Raw genomic sequence first — 22,425 nt, 5'->3', positions numbered from 1 at the left:
ATGGTGTTTCAGTTACTAAAATCAGCATTCTGATGCACTGACTATGAAAAGAAAACAGTAAAGGACAGAGGCAGTGCAGAGATCAGATGTGGTGACATGCTGTATTTCTTCATCAGTTGAGTTTTATGACAGAGGGTAAGAAATGATTGCTGCTATGATCAGAGTGGGAGGAGTACTCCAGAGCTGTGGAGATGGTGTTTCTGTCTTTGTTCTTACTCATCGGGTTTGACGTATTTTCATTTCCACACATTTGTAATAAGGAGTTTTGGAATGAAAGGTCAAACTTTCTTTTGTCCTCACAATATATATATATATATATATATATATATATATAATTTTTTTTTGCTGACAGTACAGAATTATTTAAAACCGTTGACTACTATAATTTGTCTTAAGGCAACACAACACATCAACACTGCAATCTCTTGATTTCCACCCTCAGGGAACAACAGGAGGATAAAACCAAAATAAATGCATCATGTCTATGGATGGGTACAAAAACTCCAACATTAAAGGTTCTGCTGTTGGTATTGGAGAATTAGGAAAACACATTTCCTGTTTATTTGGGCTACATAAAAATAATCTTTTACAGTTTTAATCTCACCAACTCAAGAGATATTTTGGAGATGTGGATAAAACACAATTGGGAGAAGACTATGTTTCCATTGAGTGATGTTATCCTGTGGTGATAACTTCTCAAGAAGCATGGTGATGCACGTAATTATCTCCAATCCAAGGCCATGTAGGCATGTTATGGAGCGATAATGGAAAGGCAAGCCCCTTATGTGTGGGAGTGACCATGTGTGAGGGATTTCTGGGAGGTGATAGTCCATGATTTCACAGAGGAATTGTGGATTCAAAACTAATGGATGGTCGGCTCAACTTTTCAAGAGTTATGTGATGCAGTAACACCTCTTGTAGCACCTGCTGCATCATGTGCGAGCCATTTCCTACCAACAAACACGCAGCTATAGCATCATGACCTATAAGCCAAAAAAGTTTTTCCCTTGCATTTTTTGTGAAATATGGCTTTTTTTAATCACCTGAAATACCACCTCATGCAGACGTAAGAATTATTTGCGATGAATTGATTTTTTTAATTGAGGTGTATTATATATTTGCAATTTAAATTTGCGCAGTTTGAGAGTTAATGATAATGCACCTTGTGTGAACCTGCAGCCTACTGCATGTGTTAGGGACGAGTGAGGTCAGCTCCACCACACACACTGTGTCTCACATACACACTGGAGCCCCAGCTCTCAGTGTCATGCTCCAAAGTGGTTATACCTCTCAAGAGTTGATGCCGATGCTCCTTGTTACCAACACTGTAAAAAAGAAAAAGTTGAGAAAACTTAAAATATCAAGGCAACGTGATGCAAGAGATTTTTGAGTTTTCTCAACTTTTGCCTACTGTTGTTGACTTAACTAAGGTTTACAAGTTCTGACAAGAGTTCTGCCAACTTGGATCTTCTTGTTCACCTAATTAGGATAATCCTGGAAGGCTAACAAAGAAATTCTGGTTTCAATGCCATGTATTTCTGCCTTCACCAAATGCAGATATTCTTGTTGAATAATCATACAATTCTTACTCCAGTGAGTTGAAAATGTACCTGTAAATTATTACCGTAAAAATACAGCCAAATTCTCACAGTAATGTACCGTTATTTCTAAATATGGTAAAATACTGTAAATTTATATACTTTTGGAGCCAAAACCAAGAACAGACATTAACAGTAGACTACTGTAAGATTTAACGGTAAAATACAGTACAACGGGAAATTATAACTGTAAAAATACAGGGTTTTTACGGCAATGTAACATTATTTTTAAATACAGTTTATTACTGTTTGAGGAACAAAAAATAACGGCAAGTGTAGAATTTTACGACATACTACAGTATTTTTCTCTTTGTCAAGTCAAACTTGAGTAGTCTGGTCACAATCAAAATCGCGTTGCACCAGGTACCATCATCTGACATCCTGCTCCATGATCCTGCCGTGTGGCTCACTAGCAAGGTAAATGCAATCTTACAAGATATTTTCCTGTTGAATATACGTTTTATTTTGTTAAAATTACTGCTTCATGTTATTTGTTGTGAACTAGGCTAGGCTACATGTTGCAAGCAATGAACATCTGATTTAGCCTGCCGTAGTCACTGAAATCCCACTGTTGATGTTAGCTTGCTCGGTCATTACATTTTCTGTATTTCTGTATTTGTTATCAAATCAGGGACTAGGCTATATTTTAACATTTTTCTGTGTGACTATTTCAGGTAAAAACATTTTGAGGACATCGTGTGGCTTTTCCAGGTAGGAGAAACTTCACATGCACTAAAGTTATATCGCTGATTCTGCTGTACTGTCAAGGCCTCTAGGTTGCATTGCAGAAATGTTGACTTGCAACATTTGTTTTAAAACCTGCAGCAATACATTTGCACATGTCAGGCATATGCGAACTCATAGTTGTGTTCAGCTCTGTTCAGTAATGTTGAGTTGTCTTTTATTTTAAGCTGTGCCATAATCAGTGGCTCTGTCTTTCATTACTTTACTGTATGTAATTTTATACAGTGTGGCCTCCTCGTTACTTAAATTGTTCAGTGACTGAAAATGTTTGGCATTAATAAATGTTGTAAGACCATCTCTTGTCTGAGGCATTTCTCTATAGCAATGTTACTGTAAAAATTCCATTCTACAGTACTTATGTGCATTTACAGTAAAACTGTTTATGGTAATCTCTCATAAAGAGTTTACAGTAGGAACTGTAAAATAATGGTAACAAATTCCCTGTTAAATTACGGTAAACTACTGGCAGCTACAGTTGCCAGCATGATACTGTTATTCTACAGTGTACCTACTGTAATATGCAACAACAGTTTATTACCGTAAAAAATATTACAGTATCATACTGTAAAGTGAATATATTTTCTACAGTACACTACTGTAATATCTTTTACGGTAATAAACTGTTGTTGTAGATTACAGTAGGTACACTGTAGAATAACAGTATCATGCTGGCAACTGTAGCTGCCAGTATTTTACTGTAAATTAACGGGGAAATAATTTACAGAATGCAGAAAATGATGCTGGGTTGTTTTGAAATGGTTGCATTCTATAGTTGTCTAGCAGATGGAGCTCTTACTCCATTGTTTACACTACTGTCAGCACTGTAAAAGCAGCATATTAGACCACATAGGGCTCTGCCACAATCACACAGGCTGGATCCCTTTTCAGATGTATCACAGCTGCGGCTTTAGCTGATCCTCACACATACACACACACACACACACAAAGACAGAGTCAGAGAGTCAGAGAGAGACACAAACACCCCTTCTAAAATACATCTCAAGTATCCAGACTCCACCATTACATGGAGGAAACATTATTAAACCTAGAGATTAGAAACTTCAGAAACATATTTAAAAGCCCAAGAACTACAAAAAAGCCTATTGGAGCCATGCCCTAAACCCAGGAGAAGGTCCACCATTTCCAATTTTAATTAAGTTTTTGCCCAAATTTTTGCCATTTCTGCTATAGCCTGACTGATTTTTCAATAGACCTATATTGACAGCTGATAGGAGCCTTTTACACACATAATGGAGCAAATCAGCCTCTGCACATATTTTTTCCCAAATGCGCTGATGGGAAAACTGTGTTCAGAGACTATATACATAATACATAATACTATAATACAGAAAATGATGCTGGGGTGGTTTTCAAATGTTTGCATTCTACAGTTTGTCCAGCAGAGTGCGGTCTTACTCCATTGTTTACACTACTCTCAGCACTGTAAAAGCAGCAGATTAGACCACATATGGCTTTTCCACAATTACACAGGCTGGATACCTTTTCAAATGTATCACAGCTGCAGCTTTAGCTGACCCTCTCTCTCACACACACACAGACAGTGTCAAAGAGAGACACAAACACCCTCCTAAAGACACAATTATCCAGACTCCACCACTACATGGAAGAAACACTAATTTACTGCTGCGTGCAGTGTTGCCCTTTCCAGCAAATAGCCCCGATGTGCGAGGAGGTGCGAGGGCCCGTTCATCGCTGCTTGCAGCTTTAATTTGTTTTGTTGTCCTGTTTTATTTGGCATGTTCAAAATAAATCTCTAACAAACTAACTGTCTGTCTAAATGACCTTCTGAAAATTTGTTTTACATTTTGAAGGTGCCAGTGAAAAAAATAAAAATTAAAAATTTGAAAATCTAATTAATTCCTCTAATCTGGTCAGTGTAAGTGCAAGTGTCAGCTAAACTTGGTGCTAATGGGAGCTACTTAATAGAGTGGACAAGCTAAACAGGCTGAGAAAGACCAGAAAATTGCCAGGACAGTTTCAGAGCTACTTTTTAGATGCATGACAACCTTTTTTATGGCAGCTAATGATGGAGCAGACAATGAGTTACTTCAGGGAACAGACACCTGGATGTTTGACACCATTCAAATTAAAATATTAGAATTGCATTCCAAGAGAAATTGTGTCTGAGGAGAGAGAGCGCACATTATATGGACTAACAGCTGATGGAACCACTGATGCAGATGTGTCTGAAAAGCTTTCCTGTAACTCCTGTAAGCTCGTGCACCTACATAGTCACTTTTAAACTGTGCAGCACGCCTCAGTAAAAGTATGTTTCCGTGCGCATGCCTGCTCTTGTGCTTTACCCCTATCTCACCCTAATGCTTCAATTTCCGTCCCATGGGACCAGCAGGTCACAAGCACTGAAACATGATTTGTTTATAAGGCAGAATTGAGCTTGATCACAGCCTGGAGGGAAGACAGAGAAAGACGCTGAGTATTATAGGCTGAGATCACTGTTTTCTTCCCTCACCCCCAAGGCCTAACAGGCATCTCTTAAATATTTTATACAAACAGTGTAAAACTTTCTCCCTGAAATTTAGTGAAACCACACCCTAATTTAACTTTAACAAACCCAACCCCTTACCCTGACCATGACTCTAAAACCAGGTGAACACTGCAAATAGCCCAGTAAAGGACTGAAAACCAGATACATTGTCCTCACTCTCTGGGTCTAACACTTCAACTGGTTTTCACAATGACAGAAAAGCGCTCGCACACACACACACACACACACAGTTGACCTAACCGCCATCAAAACCACTACATGATTTCTCACAACTTGAAATTAAATCTTAACCATAACCATTTGACTAATGTTTCTAATGTCAAGAATTAACTCTGAGCCTCACATAGTGACTGAGTAATCTGAAAATTGCAAACTTCATTTGCTGAAGAAAATTATGGGATTTGATCAAAAGCTGCAGAACAGCCACTAAATGGAAAATAAGGTGAGAGTGTTTTATCAACCCTTGTAAGCCTGTTTTCATTACGAAGCCTTTAAATACCGCCACTTTCGCTTTAAGTAAGATCCTGACGCCAAAAGTGCTCTTTTGTGGCTGATGAGTTTTAGCTGAGAACACGGCCAGACAGAATGGCCAGACAGAACGCTTTGAAATGTTATTATACGCCTGTGGATTACCAGATGGCCAGATGACTGGAGGGCACCCTGGTTGGAACCCTATAAGGCAGGCAGGGTTGGAAGTGGACTGATCCAACAAACCCTGGACTTTCATGCAGAAGTCTGATGTTCACTTCTTGTCTGAATGTGACCTTTTTAAGCTACACGTTACTTCGTTCCTATTTTGCCTACCTTACCATCTGTGGCAGCATGTGCTTTTGTTGCCTTAACATAACCACGTGCAGCATCATCCTAGCATGTGCTCGTGTTGACATCATGGTGGTAGCACCCTGGCACATCAAGGGCAGATGCAGAAGGATACGTCATATGTAGACGAAGAAGTCCACTGCAAAGCAGCACATTTGACAACTTGGGATGAGAATGTGTTGAACTATTACAGCTACACACACACACACACACAAAAGCACCTCCTCACGGGTGCACAAAGACCAGATTAAGCAATTTCTGCTCGTTCCTGCTCTCACATTTATTGACAGAACCTGAAAACTGAATTGTCTTTTGCAGCAGTGTTGTTTGAATTATGTATTCCAGTTTTCTTTAAAAATAAACAGAGCCCAGTAAAAAAAAATTGCAGTCAAGCAGCTCCTCATCTTCAATATCTGCAAAAACAACCGAAGCATGGTGATAATCATCTCCTGCAAGAGAAGCAGCCTCAACAGCAATGCTCACTCAGCAGTCTCAGTGATGAACTGTTGTTGTTAGACACACAGAAGGCAGAGGAAACATCCAGGCTGTTTTCTATCACTTTGAAAGAGTTGTAGTTACATTGTGCATGAGGAGAAGCTGAGAAACAGAAAGTGTTGTGTGCTGCTCCTCGTCTTTCCATCAACTCTATCTGAATTACAAATTAATAATTGCCACGCATGCCTCTGAACCATGTTTCCATGGTGCGCGCACACACACACACACACACACACACACACACACACACACACACAGCTGCAGAAACATCACCAGCTAACCTTAGGGCAAACCCTGGGGCTACAGTACAATATGCTAATTTATGAATTCATTAAAGATCCTCTGGGTATCAAACACTGACAGTCTGTCTGTCTGTCTGTCTGTCTGTAGACTTGACAGGTTGCTCTGAAAAGTTTGTCGTCATCTCATATCCTCATAGTCACAACGGATACTACTTGGGTATTTATAGCAGACACACCTAATATGGAAAGTAGCATTTTGTTAAAACACACAAAAAAAACAGAGAACATGTACATTAAAACACCAAAAAAGTCAGAACACAATTACTTCTTCAGACTAATCATAGCAAAAGTTAGCTGACACTGTTAATATTGAGCTTTGGACCTGTCTTGAGTGCAACATGGTGTAAATGCGCCAGAAGATTAGTATTATAAATCTCATATCGTCTGCCCAAGAGAGTTAAAGACATGCTAAGTAGGAAGGGAGGTCACACTCAATACCTGCAATTTTAGCCTGATGAAGTTGTTGTGTTTTCTTGATAATATACAGCAGGCATCACCAAATGGCGGACCGCGGTCCGGGTCCGGACCGAGTGATTGGTCTGACCGGACCCACGAATCTCCGATCAATCTATGTACAAAATTTTACATGGAGCATTTTTCTGACGGTAGTGGGCGCTGCTACTCCAGTTAATACGGTAATAGCGCCGACTCAGTTGAGCCAATCAAATCCTTTGTTTACCCTGCACAGCCAGCGCACCCAAAAGCCGAGAGGAAGAGACAGTGGGGAGAGCATGGCGTGCTCCAAAATGAGGAAGGTCGACGCGGAAAACCGTAGTTTTAATGATGAATGGATGGAGAAATTTATGTTCAATCTTCCAGCAGACAGCTCAAAACCAGTGTGCCTCATATGCTCCGAAACCGTTGCATTAATTAAAAGCGGCAACGTGAAGCGGCACTATGAAACGAGGCACGGCTCTTTTGAGCGAAGTTATCCCCTGAAGTCCGAGCTGAGAGCACGCAAAATATCTGAGCTCCGAGCCCAGTATGACAGGTCTAAACAACTCATCACGCACACATTTACAGCCCAGCAACGTGCAAATGAGTGTTCGGTAAAGGTAGCGTGGATTTTGGGGCAACATAAAAAAACATTCAGTGATGGGACAGTTGTGAAAGAGTGTCTGCATGCGGTGGCAGAGACATTATTTGAAGGAAAACAAAAAGACGAAGTCTGTGAAAAAATCAAACAAATCCCCATGTCAGCTTCAACGGCAACCAGAAAATCAGAAATATTAGCCAAGGATGTTCTGGCGCAGCTTGATGCAGCTATTCAGAGTGCACCATGCATATCATTGGCCATTGATGAGTCCACAGATGTGACTGATAATGCCCAGCTTTTGGTGTATGTGAGATTTTTTAACAAAGATAAAAAGGAGCTCTGTGAGGACCTGCTGGGTGTAATGCCACTTGAAACACACACACGAGGAGAGGACATATATGCAGCAATGAAAGAAATGCTGAGAAAGAAGGGTATAGATCCGAAGCAGATTGTGTCTGTCACAACAGACAGTGCCCCTGCCATGGTGGGAAAAGAGCGGGGGGCTGTGCCCCGAATGAAAGAAGACAACCCAGACCTTGTTGCTTACCACTGTCTCATCCATCAGACTGTTTTGTGTGCCACTTTATCAGAGCAGTTTGCAGAAGTAATGAACACAATGATGAACCTCATCAACTTTCTCAGGGCATCCTCATCCCTTCAGCATCGTCTCCTGCGAGAATTCCTAGAAGATGTTGAGGCAAATGCCAATGATCTGCTACTGCACAACAATGTGAGGTGGCTGAGTAAAGGGAATTCACTGGGACGTTTCTGGTCTATTCGAAAAGAAATAACAGCTTTCCTAAAGCAGGTCAAGAGACAGAGAGCAACAGAGTTTTTACTTTTTCTGCAAGATGAGCACAAGATGGATGTGGTTGCTTTTTTGGTTGACATTACATCACATCTTAATGAGCTCAACTTAAAGCTGCAGGGTCAGAACAACTCAGTTGCTGATTTGATGACAGCTGTTCGCTCTTTCCAGAGGAAGCTGGACATTTTCAAAGAGGATCTTGAAGGAGAGTGTGAACACTTCCCAAAACTGAAGGAACAAATCCAGGGTGAGAGAGACATTTCTCCCTATGTTGATTTCACAAACAAGCTGATTGTAAACTTCAGCAAAAGGTTCAACAGCTTCTGCCTTGGCCAGAGGCTCCTCCTGCTAATCCAGAATCCTTTCCTCATCCGAGAAGTCAGAGAATTTTCCAAGGAGGTGACACAGACATTCAAGTGGGCACATGCAGGATCTCTACAGCTCGAGCTCATTGATCTGCAAGGAAATGCTGCATTAAGAGAGCATTTTGAGGCAACTGACCCTGCTACCTTCTGGCTACAAACTGTGCCTGAGAGTGTGTTCCCTGGTCTGACCAAAGTAGCCCTGCACACCTTGACAATGTTTGGATCGACTTACAGCTGTGAGTCTGCTTTTTCCACCATGAACATTATCAAAAACAAGTACCGCTCGAGGCTCACCAATGAACACTTACATGTCTGCATGAGAATGGCACTAACTCCATTCCAGCCAAGATTTAAGTCACTGGCAGGGCAGTCACATGCCCATTTTTCTCATTAAGAGAAGTTAAAAAGAAAAAGAAGAACCAAATGGTGGTGTTTTTTCTTTAAAAAGAGCCATTTTATTGTTTTGAACATGTTGACCTATTGACCTCTTGAAAAGTATGCCTTCAGTTCTTTTTATGCATGGACTTGTTTAATTTAAAAAGAAGGTTGTTTAGTCAATGCTCTGTTTGCACTGTTCCTAAAGCAGACACTTTTTGTGACCTTTTTACTTGAAGTGTAGGCCTTTAGTCCTTTAGGCTGGGACCTCCTTTATTTAAAAGAAAGCAGGGTTATTAGGCTCTTTTTGCACTTAATTTATTCTGAGGTTTCTGTTTCCTTTAATCTGAAATAAAAGCCTTAAATTTATTTGACTATGGAAGTGTACTTTATTAAAACGGATAATACAATATTGAAACCACAAACACAATAATACAAGTTGGTCTTTGGTTCGGACCTTTTTATGTGGAGGAACTTTTAGTATTGGACCTCAGTGAATTTTAATTGACTACCCATGATATACAGTATATGCATTTCCTGTATGTTCTGGTTGTATTTCAGTGAAGACACTACTCAGAAATAAATATGTTTGATCATTATATTCATTCAATCATTCACTTTCTGTATCCGCATGTCCTCGCAAGGGTTGCAGTGGGGCTGGAGCCAATCCCAGCTAACATACCTGAAGTGGATGGGGTAACATAACGATATATGAACTTAAAGCTAAAAGGTTGAAAACAACGCATTTCTCTGCCTGTATGTGCTGCACTTTATTTCGATATTTTGAGAGATTGCTCATGTCTCGGTTCTTACGTGAAAAGGAGTCGTTGCACTTTTCACTGTAAAAACGATAACTAGTAATTGTTGATTTCATTAAAGTTTTCAAATTAAACTGACTCAGCTTTCCATTTACAACTTACAAAAACTTGTCTGCCCAGCAAATTTCTCTTATTGTTGCCCTAACTAAGATTTTCTAAACAGCACAACAAAGATTATCAACTTTTGAGTAGATTTTTTGAGTTGAGTTGGGAACCAGTGGGAAACCCCATAGATGACTGACCTGCGCATGCACACATGGTCTGAATAAGTTTGAACGAGACCAAACGGACATTCTACTGAACCTGAGCAGACCTGAGCTGTGTGATGGTGGATATTTTCTGTACTGAAAACCCCCCAAGAAAAGTTGACCAAACGTGGCCAAAGTTGGATGTGAACTGAATTGTTTCGACCATTACGGATTTTCGCCTGGTCTGCAGTTTGAGTGTAGTGTTTGGACATTTTCTGGACAGAAGCGGGAGCTGATGACCATTTTGCCCCAGCAGGTAAGCTAATTAAGTGTGTTGTTAGGGTTTTCTAGCGCCTAACAACATTTCCAGCCCTTCACCTACTTCTATGCTAAGGTTTTATTTCAGAGCATCGGCCCAGCTCGTTCGACCCCCGCAAAAAGTAATGTTTGATACTGTTTATGTTAAGCACGTCTGAAATTCAGATACAGACTTCAATCACTAAATGACGGTATCTCAGACTGGCTTTTTTACTGCACGTCTGCCATGGTAAAGCTTATTAGCTTATTACCCATTTTGTAATCGGTTTTAATGTTATCCTGGTGTGGAGACATGATGTTAACATTGACCAACAAACAAACTGCCACCCATGTAAGCTACGCTGGTGCAGGCAGATGTCCTCATGCAGACGCTTTCATGGGTCGGTGTATGGCAGACGTGCGCCAATTATATGACAGTGATGTAAGTAACGTGCATATTAGCTAACGTTGTTTTTCTTTTTTTCAATAGACACCGTTTATCTGTTGCTTTACAATAAAATGTATAAAGCTAACTTGACAGTTTGACAGCTGGTGTGACACTGTCTAATGTCCTTAATTACTGTAAGTTAATTGTCACATACAAATTAAAGTTGTGCTTCATGCTCTGTGTTATAAGATTGCTACATTTTCAGAGCTTTTTACATTATGGGAAAGGAGACAGAATATTTGAGGAATAACTGTTGTGTGTTGTTGATGTCACATTACAGATAGTATTAATTTTTTCATAGTTATTATATTTTTATCATAGTAACAAAGACAAATGTTTGAATTCATGTTTGCATTTATGTTACATGTCATGTATGTTATCAATGACATGCCAGATATAGTAGAAGATATAGTAGAAGAATGGTCATATATAAGTTAATATGATTACCTACATACTTTTTTCGTGTTGTCTCTGGTTTTGGCTTATTGATGTATTCAGCTCCTGCATCTAGAGATTCCTTCTGTGTGTTATATATGGATGTTTTATCCCATAATGGCTGTTGCAATTAGATTTCAGGCAAGTAGGGCTGCAGGCGATATTGATAAAATTCTTATCATGATACATATTTTTGTCATATCAGGAGATTTCAATCCCAATAATAAGTTTAACCTAATAGTCTAATATGTAATACTTCAAGGTCTCTTTAAACATATTACAATGTTTTTGACCAAATACTTTTATTAATATTGCAACAATATTGTAGTGGTGACATTTGGTGCTTTCACAAACTATGGACATAATGAGACTTTAAAATCAGTAATCATCAGTAATATGGATATAACAACTAAATGGGTAAAGGAAAATAATAGAACAGCAAGGACAGTCTGGTAAGTTAGGAAAATTACATTGGCCATTTGATATATCCTCTTCTCCTTGCATGACAAATTCGCCCTGGATATTGTCTATTCAGTCATGGAACATCACAAATTGGGGAAATAGAGCTGTATTGTTATTTTATGTTTACAAATTACAGGGACTGTTGCAAAAGTGCTTTTAGCAAAACTGATTGTGTCCTATGTGTTTCTTGAGTTTCAGGGATGGATTTCATGCAGTGCAGATTTTGCAAATTCACAAGCTCCAGTCAAGAGACTCTTCTGAAACATTTTCGCCTTCATCACGGACAAAGTGCACATTGGCCTTGCATTCACACAGACTGTGTATGTGTATTTAAAACACCTGGAGCATAACGATCACACCTCTCAAGATCACACTCAATAGCGAAAATCCACAAAGATTCAACATTTCAATGTGAATTGTGTGATTTTAAGGAGATTTGCAGTGAAAAAACTTTTTGGAACCATCTTGGACATCATTTAAACAACCGAGAAACTGTACAATGTCCCTTTCTAAGGCGTACCTTTAAAACCAACCTTCGCCCAACCTTCAGTTCTCACAGAAGTCGAAACCATAAAAATTGTACACATGAGGATTTTTGAACAATTGCAAGAACTGTCTCTGAAGATGAGATAATTAAAAGTGAGCAATCTGATAGTGAAGCAGGAACATCAGCTTATAATATTGTCAGACCAGATGAGGTTGAAGAAATTGTAGAGGATGTGGATAGTGAGACACTTGAACACAAATTGGCTTCTCTCTTTCTGTGTATGCAAACAGTGTTGCATGTTTCTCGAGCTGCAACACAAAAGATTGTAGAGGATTTGCGTAACCTGCTCTCTTTCTCTAACATTCATATTCTATCTAACATTCGTATTTTAAAAGATTTGTTGATGTGTTGTCCACTTCACATGAAGCGCAGAACTGGTGTTTTACCTGTTAGTTCCCTGTTCATTGATGGTAAAATTTCTAAGAACTTTTAACTGCTCTAGTTAATCATAGTTATGCCCATGTAAACCTTCAGTGTCTGGGTACACAGCCAATCATTTGTGGCACTATTCTATTTAATGTGCAAGTGGTCAAGTTCAGCTTTTACAAGACAGTCAGGGTGTGTGTATGAGTGACTATGTGTTGCTGGACACTTTCTTCCCCCATACTTTGGTTCTGGACTTCAATTTTAATGTCTCTGCTGCGGTGCTCAAAGCACCCCAAAAAAGAAACCAATACTTTTTTACAGAAATTGACCCGACTACCCATGGCATTCTGAAATGTACTTGAGGCACTGTTCAACTAAATAAATAAGATTTCAGATAACATTCAGTTGTGCTTTGTTTTATTCAATATCTATTTATTGAGCATTTTTCAAATATAATTACAGCAACATACATTTTCCTTTGGTCTGTGAACAGAGTTTTCCTTTCAGCACATTTGGGAAAAAACAAGTTTGTTAAGTTTCGTAGCTCTAGATTAAACGGTTCGTGGGGGCTGCTTTGTTGAAAATTAGTAGGTGGCGCTACAGAGCACATTTTGGCACAGTACAGCAAAAACAAATCATATCAAATAACACATAATAGAACTATTGATGTGCATGCCACGTTTTGTGAGTTTTTAAGCATCTTTAGTCCGTCAAACACGACTTCCTGTTTTATGGCAAAGAATGCGGCAGAACACCAACGGCATTTGATAAAATCAAAACTGGATGCAATATAACATCACCAACTTTAGGAAATATTGATTTCCAGAGATGAAGTCAGTCAGACGAAACCTGTAGGACTTGTTCATTTGAAATGGAGGCTAAAATTACAAAAATATAAAAATTAAAATTAAAATAAACTTCCTGTAGGGTTTAGGGTGTGACTCCAAGAGGCTTTTTGTAGGTTTTGATCTTATACACATTTCTAAAGTTTCGTAGCTCTAGGTAAAATGGTCCGCGGGGGCTGCTTTGTTGAAATTTTCTAGGGGTGCTCAAGAGCCATTTTGGCACATCAATTCAAAAACATCATATCCGATATCACAATTTAGGATTTCTGATGGATCTAGAAACATTCGGTGCGTTTTCATGCATGCTTTGCCCCTCATAAAGTGCTTTATATTTTATGGTGAATAGTGTGTTACCATGGCAACAGAGTGTGATGAAGGTTTTTTTTGTATAATGAAAGTCTTTGCAGTATAATGACTGAATATGAGGTTGCTGGGGTTAACCTGCTCTCGGGGAAACATCAAAGTGTAAAAAAGGTAACTTCCTGTTACCACTAGCAGGTGCTATGACTGATTCAAAATTGCACTGCAGGTGTCTTTACGCCTGGACTCTCATTAAATGTGTGAAATTTTGTTAAAATCTGACCATCTGGGGTCAAGTTATGACCGTTTTTGTTGTCACATCGCAACATCGAAATTCGCCGTGGCGTCACGATAACGCCATTCAACGAAACTGCACAATATTCATTTTTAAGCATCACCAACATCTTAATGATTTTTTGACACAATTTTCAGATCAATCAAGTCAACCTGCTAGGAGCCGGAGCTCTTAGTCTAAAACTTTGTCGTTCCTACGCCAATATGTGGTGCTCTGAATACCGCTTAAAATTGTCATATACATGTGTTCAGGGCAGGACTCTCATCAAACATGTGAAGTTTGATGCAGATTGGATCATGTACAACTGAGATAAAAACTACTTCCTGTTTGGTGGTAAGACATGAAAATTCTTGGCCGCATAACTTCTACACCATAAAACGAAATCACAAATGGGTCTCAAACTAAACTTGCCCCCACCTGAAGATTTATAAATTTTGAAGTCAATCCCGGGAAAACTGTAGGACTAGTTGGATCAGGAAAACACAGGAAAATCCCGGACAAAATATTTTTTTCATTTAAAATGGCCAATTTCCTGTTGGGTTTAGAGGATGGCTGTAACTGACTTTTTTGTTTGTCTTGTGATGCTACATACATCTACCAATTTTCATAACTCTAGGTGAAACACAGTCTAGGGGCTGCTCTGTTGAAATTTTCTGGGTGGTGCTACGGAGTCATTTTTTCACCAGTAAACCACTAAAATATAATTTTTTTTTCACCAGTCTGCAAATTTACATGGTTTTTTGAATATGATAAAGCCCTCAAAAAAGCAATTCATTTGCTGTAATAATAATAATAATAATAATAATAATAATAATAATAATAATAATAAAAGCTGCAAGCAGCGATGAATGGGCCCTCACACCCCCACGCAACTTGGGGTAACTGCCGTGACTCCAACTGCCCTGATATTTAATTGTAGTGAAAATGCATGCAAAAAGTTTGGACCATTGAGTGAGATATTTCACACAGTGTAGTACTTCCTAAATCCACTAGGTGGTGGTGGAGACAACACAAAATCTTAGTCATCCTGGTCTACATCATGTGTAGACCAAACCATGTAAATTGGTTGTAAATCAAATGATGATATTGTTACACGGCATACTGCCTATTGCCAGTAGGTGGTCCATTGAGTATCACATGCTGATGTGTTCAGGGCTGCAACCTGACCACACCTGTAAAATTTGGGGCCAATTGATTACTGCAAACTGAAGTTACAGAAGCTTTGGGTTTGGTGGTGAATACTGCATTACCATGGCAACGGCGTTCATTGAAAACATATGATCTTCACAACAAGGCATCATGAAGGTCTTACAGCAGCTTTTGTTACCAAGTTTGCGTTGAATGTGGTCAACCTGTAAAGGGATGCAACTTAAAATATAAATCATGTAAATTCCTGTTTCCAGAAGAAAAAAAATATACCTCCCTGTCTCCAGTAGGTGGCGCTATGGGAGTTTAAGTCCTTCAGTTAGCTATTACATTTGGGGTAATACTTCATGTGGCCAATAGGTGGTGCTGGAGACCACACAAAATGTGTCATCTTGGTCTACATCATGTGTAGACCAAAACATGTAAATGTCATGTAAATCAAAGTATAGTTGTAGTAAGAGGCTGACTTGCTTTTGCCAGTTGGTGGTGCTGTGATTACCATGTTGATGTGTTCAGGGCTGCACCTTGATCGTACTTGTAAAATTTGGAACCAATCGGTTTATGCAAAGTGAAGTTACAACAACTTCCTGTTTGGCGGCGAAGACCATGTTGCCATGGCAACAATGTTCAGGAAAAAGCTCTGAAATCACAAGCAGGCATCGTCAAGGTCTCAACACTTTTCTTACCAAGTTTGAGCTGAATATAGTCAACCTGTACGGAGGTGCACATCAAAATATAAAACATATAACTCCCTGTCTCCAGTAGGTGGTGCCACAATGATAACTCAAATGAGCCATGCAAATGTGTTCAGGCCAGGACTCACTTATCAAGTGTGAGAAGTTTTGGGCAAATCGAATGATGTTTGGGTGAGTTACAACAACGTCCCGTGTCATGGCGAAACATCAAAGTTGAAAACCAAACCACGTCCACGTAGTGTGACGAAAACTTATTTTTTTAAATCAGTTGTTGTGTTACAAGTCTTAGGGTCTTAGAAACTGAATTTAAAGTCAATTGGGTGAAATTTGTAGGAGATATACATCAAAGAAGAACACGTGATTTTCATGTCATTTCCTGTCGCCAATAGGAGGCACTATAAGAAACGGTAATGCTTATCATGTAGATGTGTTCAGGGTGGGACTGTCATCCAACATGTGAAGTTTGGTGAAGATTGGACCATGTCCCTCAGAGTTATAAACTACTTCCTGTTTACTTCCTGGCTCATGATGAGACATGGAAATGTTTAGCCCATTAACTCCCACACTGTGCGATGAAAACTCACTAATCTAATAACTTTTGATGTCGCCATTTTTAAATCTGTAGGGCTAGTTTGAAAAGTTAGGACCCCTCTGTAAGGCCAAAAATACACCGAAATTGCAGGTTCAATTCAAAATGGCCGACTTCCTGTTGGGTTTACAGTATGGCTCCATGAGACTATTTCGTTCGACTTGGGGTGTTGCATGTGCCTGTTGTGGCTTTAGCCCTTATTACTGTCACTTAACTGTGGGTACTTATGCTATAAAGAATAACACACATGGAGGCGAGACTGCAAGCAACTCCATCTTTAGTGGCGGAGACGACGTAAGGTCCCTGACCCAAGCAATCAATCATAGAACACCCCCAAAGTGTGACAGCCCAATATAGAGGAGCACCGAGTGCTCGATCAAATACACCACATCCCCCTTTTCTAAGAATGAGATGTGGTTGCAATTCCGGGCACACCACCTCTTTTAACCTTGAACTGTAACATGAAGAATATTGAACAAACCACTTCAGTGACACGTATATTAGCAAAATAGTACTGCTGTGAATAATTCTAAACAAGTATTATCAAACCTTCTAATGAAGCATTCTTTGTATATATGTCGATGAACACTTCCAACTTTTTTTTTAATCAATACCTCTTAAGTTTCACACATAACCACTCGGACAATGATCTAAGAATTAGTCTCTGAACCTGACAGGGCGCCTCACAGCTCTGCTGCTCCTGGCGTAGTATGTAGGCAAATCATCAGTCCTCACAGGTGAAGGATCATGTGGTGGTATGCCATTAGATTCGGGTGTCTGTGACAGCATTGCATCCGTATCGCCGTCGGGGTCAGTGTCCCTGAACAGACTGGGATGTACCTTCCTCAGATGTCGCCTGTTCCTCCTAAATGCCTTTCCTGCTGGTGTCAGCACATTGTAGGAGCGGGGCTCATGTCTCTGGCTTGTCACTATGGCAGGCTCCCATCCGTGCCGCGTGTGCATGTGTACGGTGGTGCCTGGGTTCAGGGCCGGTAGAGGCTTGGCATCCCGGTCGTGGTACAGACACTGGCGTGACTGCAGGTCCTGTATCCTGCTGTGTACGTGCTGCGGGGTTGACTGCTTTAGCACAGCACTGGAGCATGGAAGTGTGCTCCGCAGGACTCTTCCCATCAACATTTGTGCAAGTGACACATTCAGTCCTGTCACTGGTGTGTTCCTCAATGAGAGCAGCACCAGATGTGGATCTGTGCCAGTTTGCATGGCTTTTTTCAGTGCATGTTTCACAGTCTTTATGGTCCTCTCAGCGAGTCCGTTGGACTGTGGATATCCCGGGCTGGAGTGTGTGAGTTTGAACTCCCATGAAGCAGCAAATGACTTTATCTCATAACTGGCAAATGGAACATGATCGCTCACCAGCTCTTTAGGGATCCCATGCCTGGCAAAAACAGACTTCATTTTCTGAATTACTGTATGAGCTGTTAGATCAGGCAGGTTTAGCACCTCAGGATATTTTGTCAGGTAGTCCACTAACAAAAGATATGACTGACCTCTCAGCTGGAAAATGTCAGCTCCAACTTTCATCCACGGGAGCTCTGGGACTTCATGTGTGATGAGCGGCTCTTTCTGCTGCTGTGGCTGAAACTGTTGGCACTGCACACATTTCTCCACCATTGTCTCTATGTCATGTGTCATGCCCGGCCAGTAGAGGACTTTTCTTGCTTTGGCTTTTGTGCGCTGTACTCCCTGGTGAGCTAGATGGAGTTTCTCTAAGATTACTTTTCTGAAGCTGTGGGGTATGATGATTTTGTCTCCTACCATCACAATATCATTCTGGATGCTGATGTTGTGTCACATCGGCCAGTAGCAGTGTAAACTTTTGTCCAGGCTGTATCTTTTCACAGGCCAGCCATTCAGATGTCTCTCACACACAGCTTGCAATACACCGTCTGCTGCTGTAGCCTCTTTCAGCTGGTGGAGTGTCTCTTCACTCAGTGCATCTGTGGCCTCCATGGCGTACACAACTTTCTCATCATAGGGGTTCTCATTGATGCTTTCTCGTTCTCCGCTGACTACGGCTCGTGACAGTGCATCTGCGATGTGCATGTGCTTGCCTGGTGTGTACGTGATGTTCAGATCATACCTCTGCAGCTGCAGCAATATACCTTGTAGCCATGCGGGTGGTTTTCGCACTATGGCCTCCAAAGGTTTATGATCTGATTGCACCAAAACCGGCCTGCCAAAGACGTATTGGTGGAATCTCTTGGCAGCAAAGACTATGGCAAGCAGCTCCTTCTCTATAAGCGCATATCGCTTTTCAGTGTCAGTGAGCGCCCGTGAAGCATAGCAGAGGGGTTGGCCTTCTTGTAGCAGGCATGCTCCTAGTCCATCTTTTGACGAGTCTGCTTGTAGCGTCAGTGGCTTTTTGTGGTCATAGTACCGCAGCACAGGGGCCTGTGTAAGGGCAGTCTTTAAAGTCTCTAGCGCTGCGCTGTGGTGTGGGCACCACTGCCACACTGCATCTTTCTTGAGCAGCTGTCTGAGGGGAGCTGTGAGTGAAGCCTCATTCGGTATGTACTGTGGTAGGAATTTTGTCATTCCCAGCAAGCGTTGGAGGCCATGTTTGTCTTCTGGGGGGGGCATGTCGACGATTGCCTTGATCTTTATGTCATCAGCTCTCTGTCCTGCTGATGTGATTATGTGTCCCATGTATTTCACAGTGTCTACTTTGTATTGGATTTTGTCCTTGTTAAACTTTACGTTCTCCGTCTTTGCTCTCTCCATGACTTTGTGCAGGATTTCATCGTGCTCTTGTTCTGATGAGGCAGCGATGATCATATCATCTGCAATGACGTACACACCTGGTATATCACCAAAGGTCTCACAGTTCTTCTGCTGGAACACTTCACTGGCTGACTTGATCCCGAAAGGAAGTCTGAGGAAGTGATATCAGCCCCATGGTGTGTTGAAGGTGCACAATTTTGAAGATGGATCATCTAGCTTGATCTGCCAATATCCATTTTTTCATCCAAGATGGTGAAGATGGATTTTCCTGCCAGTCTGCTGCGCACATCTTCAGGAGTAGGGATGGAGTAGTGCTGGCGTTTGACAGCCTCATTCAGGTCACAAGGGTCCAGACACACCCCTAGTGAACCGTTCTTCTTTTTTGTGGCGACAAGGCTGTTCACCCATTCTGTTGGTTCGCTGACAGGTCTTATCACATTTCTCTTCTCCAGGTCTTGTAATGTGTCCTTTAAAGTATCCATGATAGAGAGGGGTATGTTTCTGCAGCCATGAATCACAGGGGGGACAGACGGGTCGATGTGTATATGATGAACTCCAGGAAACTCACCCAAGTCCTGTGAAGACCACAGCATACTTTTCAATCAGTTCTTTTTTGGTGGATGGAGGCTTTGGCGGCTATGTGGATGTGATTGTGTGAACCCTCTGCACCAGCCCCAACTCTGTACACGCTTCTCCACCCAGAATCGCCTTCTCGGTCAGGCAGGTTACATGGAACTCCACGATGGCGGTGCGTTTGGCGGTTTTGCACTGTAGAGATGCAATGCCACTCGACGGCAGGCGAGCTCCACCAAAAGCTTTTAACACAGTCTTTGTGGGCCGCAACTGAATGGGACCTGGCAGCTGATGAGAAAATGGACATGGGTAGCACACTTGCATCAGCGCCTGTGTCAAGCTTGAATTTTATTGGTACGCCTCTGATGGTGGCTGTCTCATACCATTTGTTGTCCTTTGTGTGGCATGCTGTTTCCTCTCCTTCTCTGCCAACTGAGCCTATGTATAAAGAGTCCACTTCACTCTCTATATTGTGCGCAGTCTTTGCCTGGTCGTTGCCGCTTTTGATGTTGAGTGTACGACATACCTTGGAGAAATGATTATTTTTTCCACATTTGTGACACACTACTCCATAAGCTGGGCATTGACGAGGCTCATGCTTTCTACCACATTTTTGACAATTCATTGCAGGTTGCACCTTGGTGCTTTTATTTCCACCTCCTGCTCAATTTTGTCCTCTTGCTTTCTCAATAGCATCCACTCGAGTGCCGTGTGTGGCGGGTGAAGTCTGCATCGCCTGTATTTGAGTCTTGGCTAGCTCTGTTGACCTGCATATTTCTATGGCCCTGCGAAGTGTAAGGTCATTTTCACGTAGTAGTCTCTCTTTCAGACGAGAGTCATTTATGCTGAACACTAAAATATCCCTCAGCATATCATCTTCACATCGGCCAAACTCACAGTCTTTACTTTTCTGGCGCAGCTCTGTGATGAATTTGTCCACAGAAATCCCTGGTACCATCACATGTGACCAGAACTGATGTCTCTCAAACACAACATTTTTCTGTGGGCTGCAGTAGTCTTTGAAAGTTTTAAGAACGTCTTCCATCGTTATCGTCGTCATCAGCTGTGGTGACTGTGAGTGTGTTATACACTTCTAATGCTTCTTCGCCTATGGTGTGAAGCAGGATGGCTATTTTAACCTCCTCTCCTTTGTCCGACGCACCTAAAGCAGTCATGTACAGCCGAAAACGTTGTTCCCATCTGCACCAGTTTTCAGCGATGTTGCCGGTGAGGATTAGCTGTGACGGCGGCTTGAACTGCTCCATGCTCACGCTGGCGAGCTGCACGGCGTTAGCTGTTAGCTGTGGGTTCAGCTTGTACACAGTACCTCGGCTCACTCCGTAACTCTGTCTTCTGACACCATGTTGTGGCTTTAGCCCTTATTACTGTCACTTAACTGTGGGTACTTATGCTATAAAGAATAACACACACGGAGGTGAGACTGCGAGCAACTCCATCTTTAGTGGCGGAGACGACGTAATGTCCCTGACCCAAGCAATCAATCATAGAACACCCCCAAAGTGTGACAGCCCAATATAGAGGAGCACCGAGTGCTCGATCAAATACACCACAGTGCCTGCCAATTTTTGTAGTTGCAGGTGAAACCGCATTTGGGTGCAGCTCCGTAGAAACTGTCTAGGGGGTGCTCATGGGCTATTTTTATAGGTCCAAGCCTGAGACTTATAAAATATTGACAAGTTCATCAGTTTTGAAAACTTCCTCTTCAGGCTGTCACTACAGCCTAATGCAAACCTAACAATATTTTCTGACTGCTGGCGACCTCTTGAATCCTCTTGTGACAGCCTGAATATGTTTAACAACATATGTTGTTCCTACTTTTATTCCCAGCAATTATGTTAAGGCTCTGTTATTTAGGTGATTCTTTTAAGCTGGTGTTTTTGAGTTTGTTTGGCTGTCCACTGGGACTGCAGCACATGCTGCTATGTTTGCCGGATACTGATGTCGCAAATCAACATTTCATTTTGGGACAATAGGTGTCGCAAAAGGAGTAGAATAGAGGAGAGAGGAAGAGGACAGGGGAAGGGGAGGAGACAAAAAAGGGGGAGTGGGGGGGCTAATGTAAAATATGAAAAGTTGTAAATAACAGCCTAAGTTGACACATAATTTCTTTGTTAATTAGATTTAACTTACATCGTCATAATTCACTTACTTAATGCAAATTAATTGAGAAGGAAGGGACCTTCCCACTTTGTTTTTTTAAATTCATTTTCTCATTCCTCCCTCCATCTCTCCCAGACACATAGGATCTTTAGACCTAGTACTATTTGCTGATTTTTTTTTTTTTCTCTGTCCCTTATCAGTCATGCAGGCCAAGCTGTGTCACTTTTTAATGGCACAATTGGTTTACTATGTTTGTTTTTGTGTTGTGTTTGTTTATTTGTTTGTTTGTGGAGGGAATGGGATGCCAGACAGAGCAAGTAAACTTACCTTTCAAACAATGGATCAATGAATAAACTAACTATGATTACATTCAATCTTAGGGGCATAAATAATCCTATAAAACGGAAAAAGATCTTACATTACCTCAAAAACCATAAATGTGACAAAATGTGCTTTTTTGCAAGAAACTCACTTAAATAATAATGAACA

The 22,425-nt window shown here is 41.1% G+C and overlaps 1 protein-coding gene across 1 annotated transcript; it reads left to right on the top strand.

Annotated features, from left to right (window-relative positions):
• The first annotated feature begins 7,927 nt into the window (after positions 1 to 7,927).
• On the top strand, positions 7,928 to 9,088 carry LOC148190490 (SCAN domain-containing protein 3-like). Its single transcript, XM_088090232.1, has one exon. It carries the CDS (start codon positions 7,928 to 7,930, stop codon positions 9,086 to 9,088), a length of 1,161 nt encoding a protein of 386 aa, XP_087946358.1.
• Positions 9,089 to 22,425: the final 13,337 nt, after the last annotated feature.

The sequence above is a fragment of the Plectropomus leopardus genome, chromosome 1, assembly GCF_026936395.1.
Source record: "Plectropomus leopardus strain MGB_pleo_1.0 chromosome 1, ASM2693639v1, whole genome shotgun sequence".
Classification (NCBI taxonomy): Eukaryota; Metazoa; Chordata; class Actinopteri; order Perciformes; family Serranidae; genus Plectropomus; species Plectropomus leopardus.
Note: the sequence above shows the minus strand (reverse complement) of the source record. Positions and strands in the feature narration are given on the sequence as shown.

Excerpts from the sequence above, each read along its gene's own strand:
- LOC148190490 (XM_088090232.1), top strand. The coding sequence starts at position 7,928 with ATGAAAGAAATGCTGAGAAAGAAGGGTATAGATCCGAAGCAGATTGTG.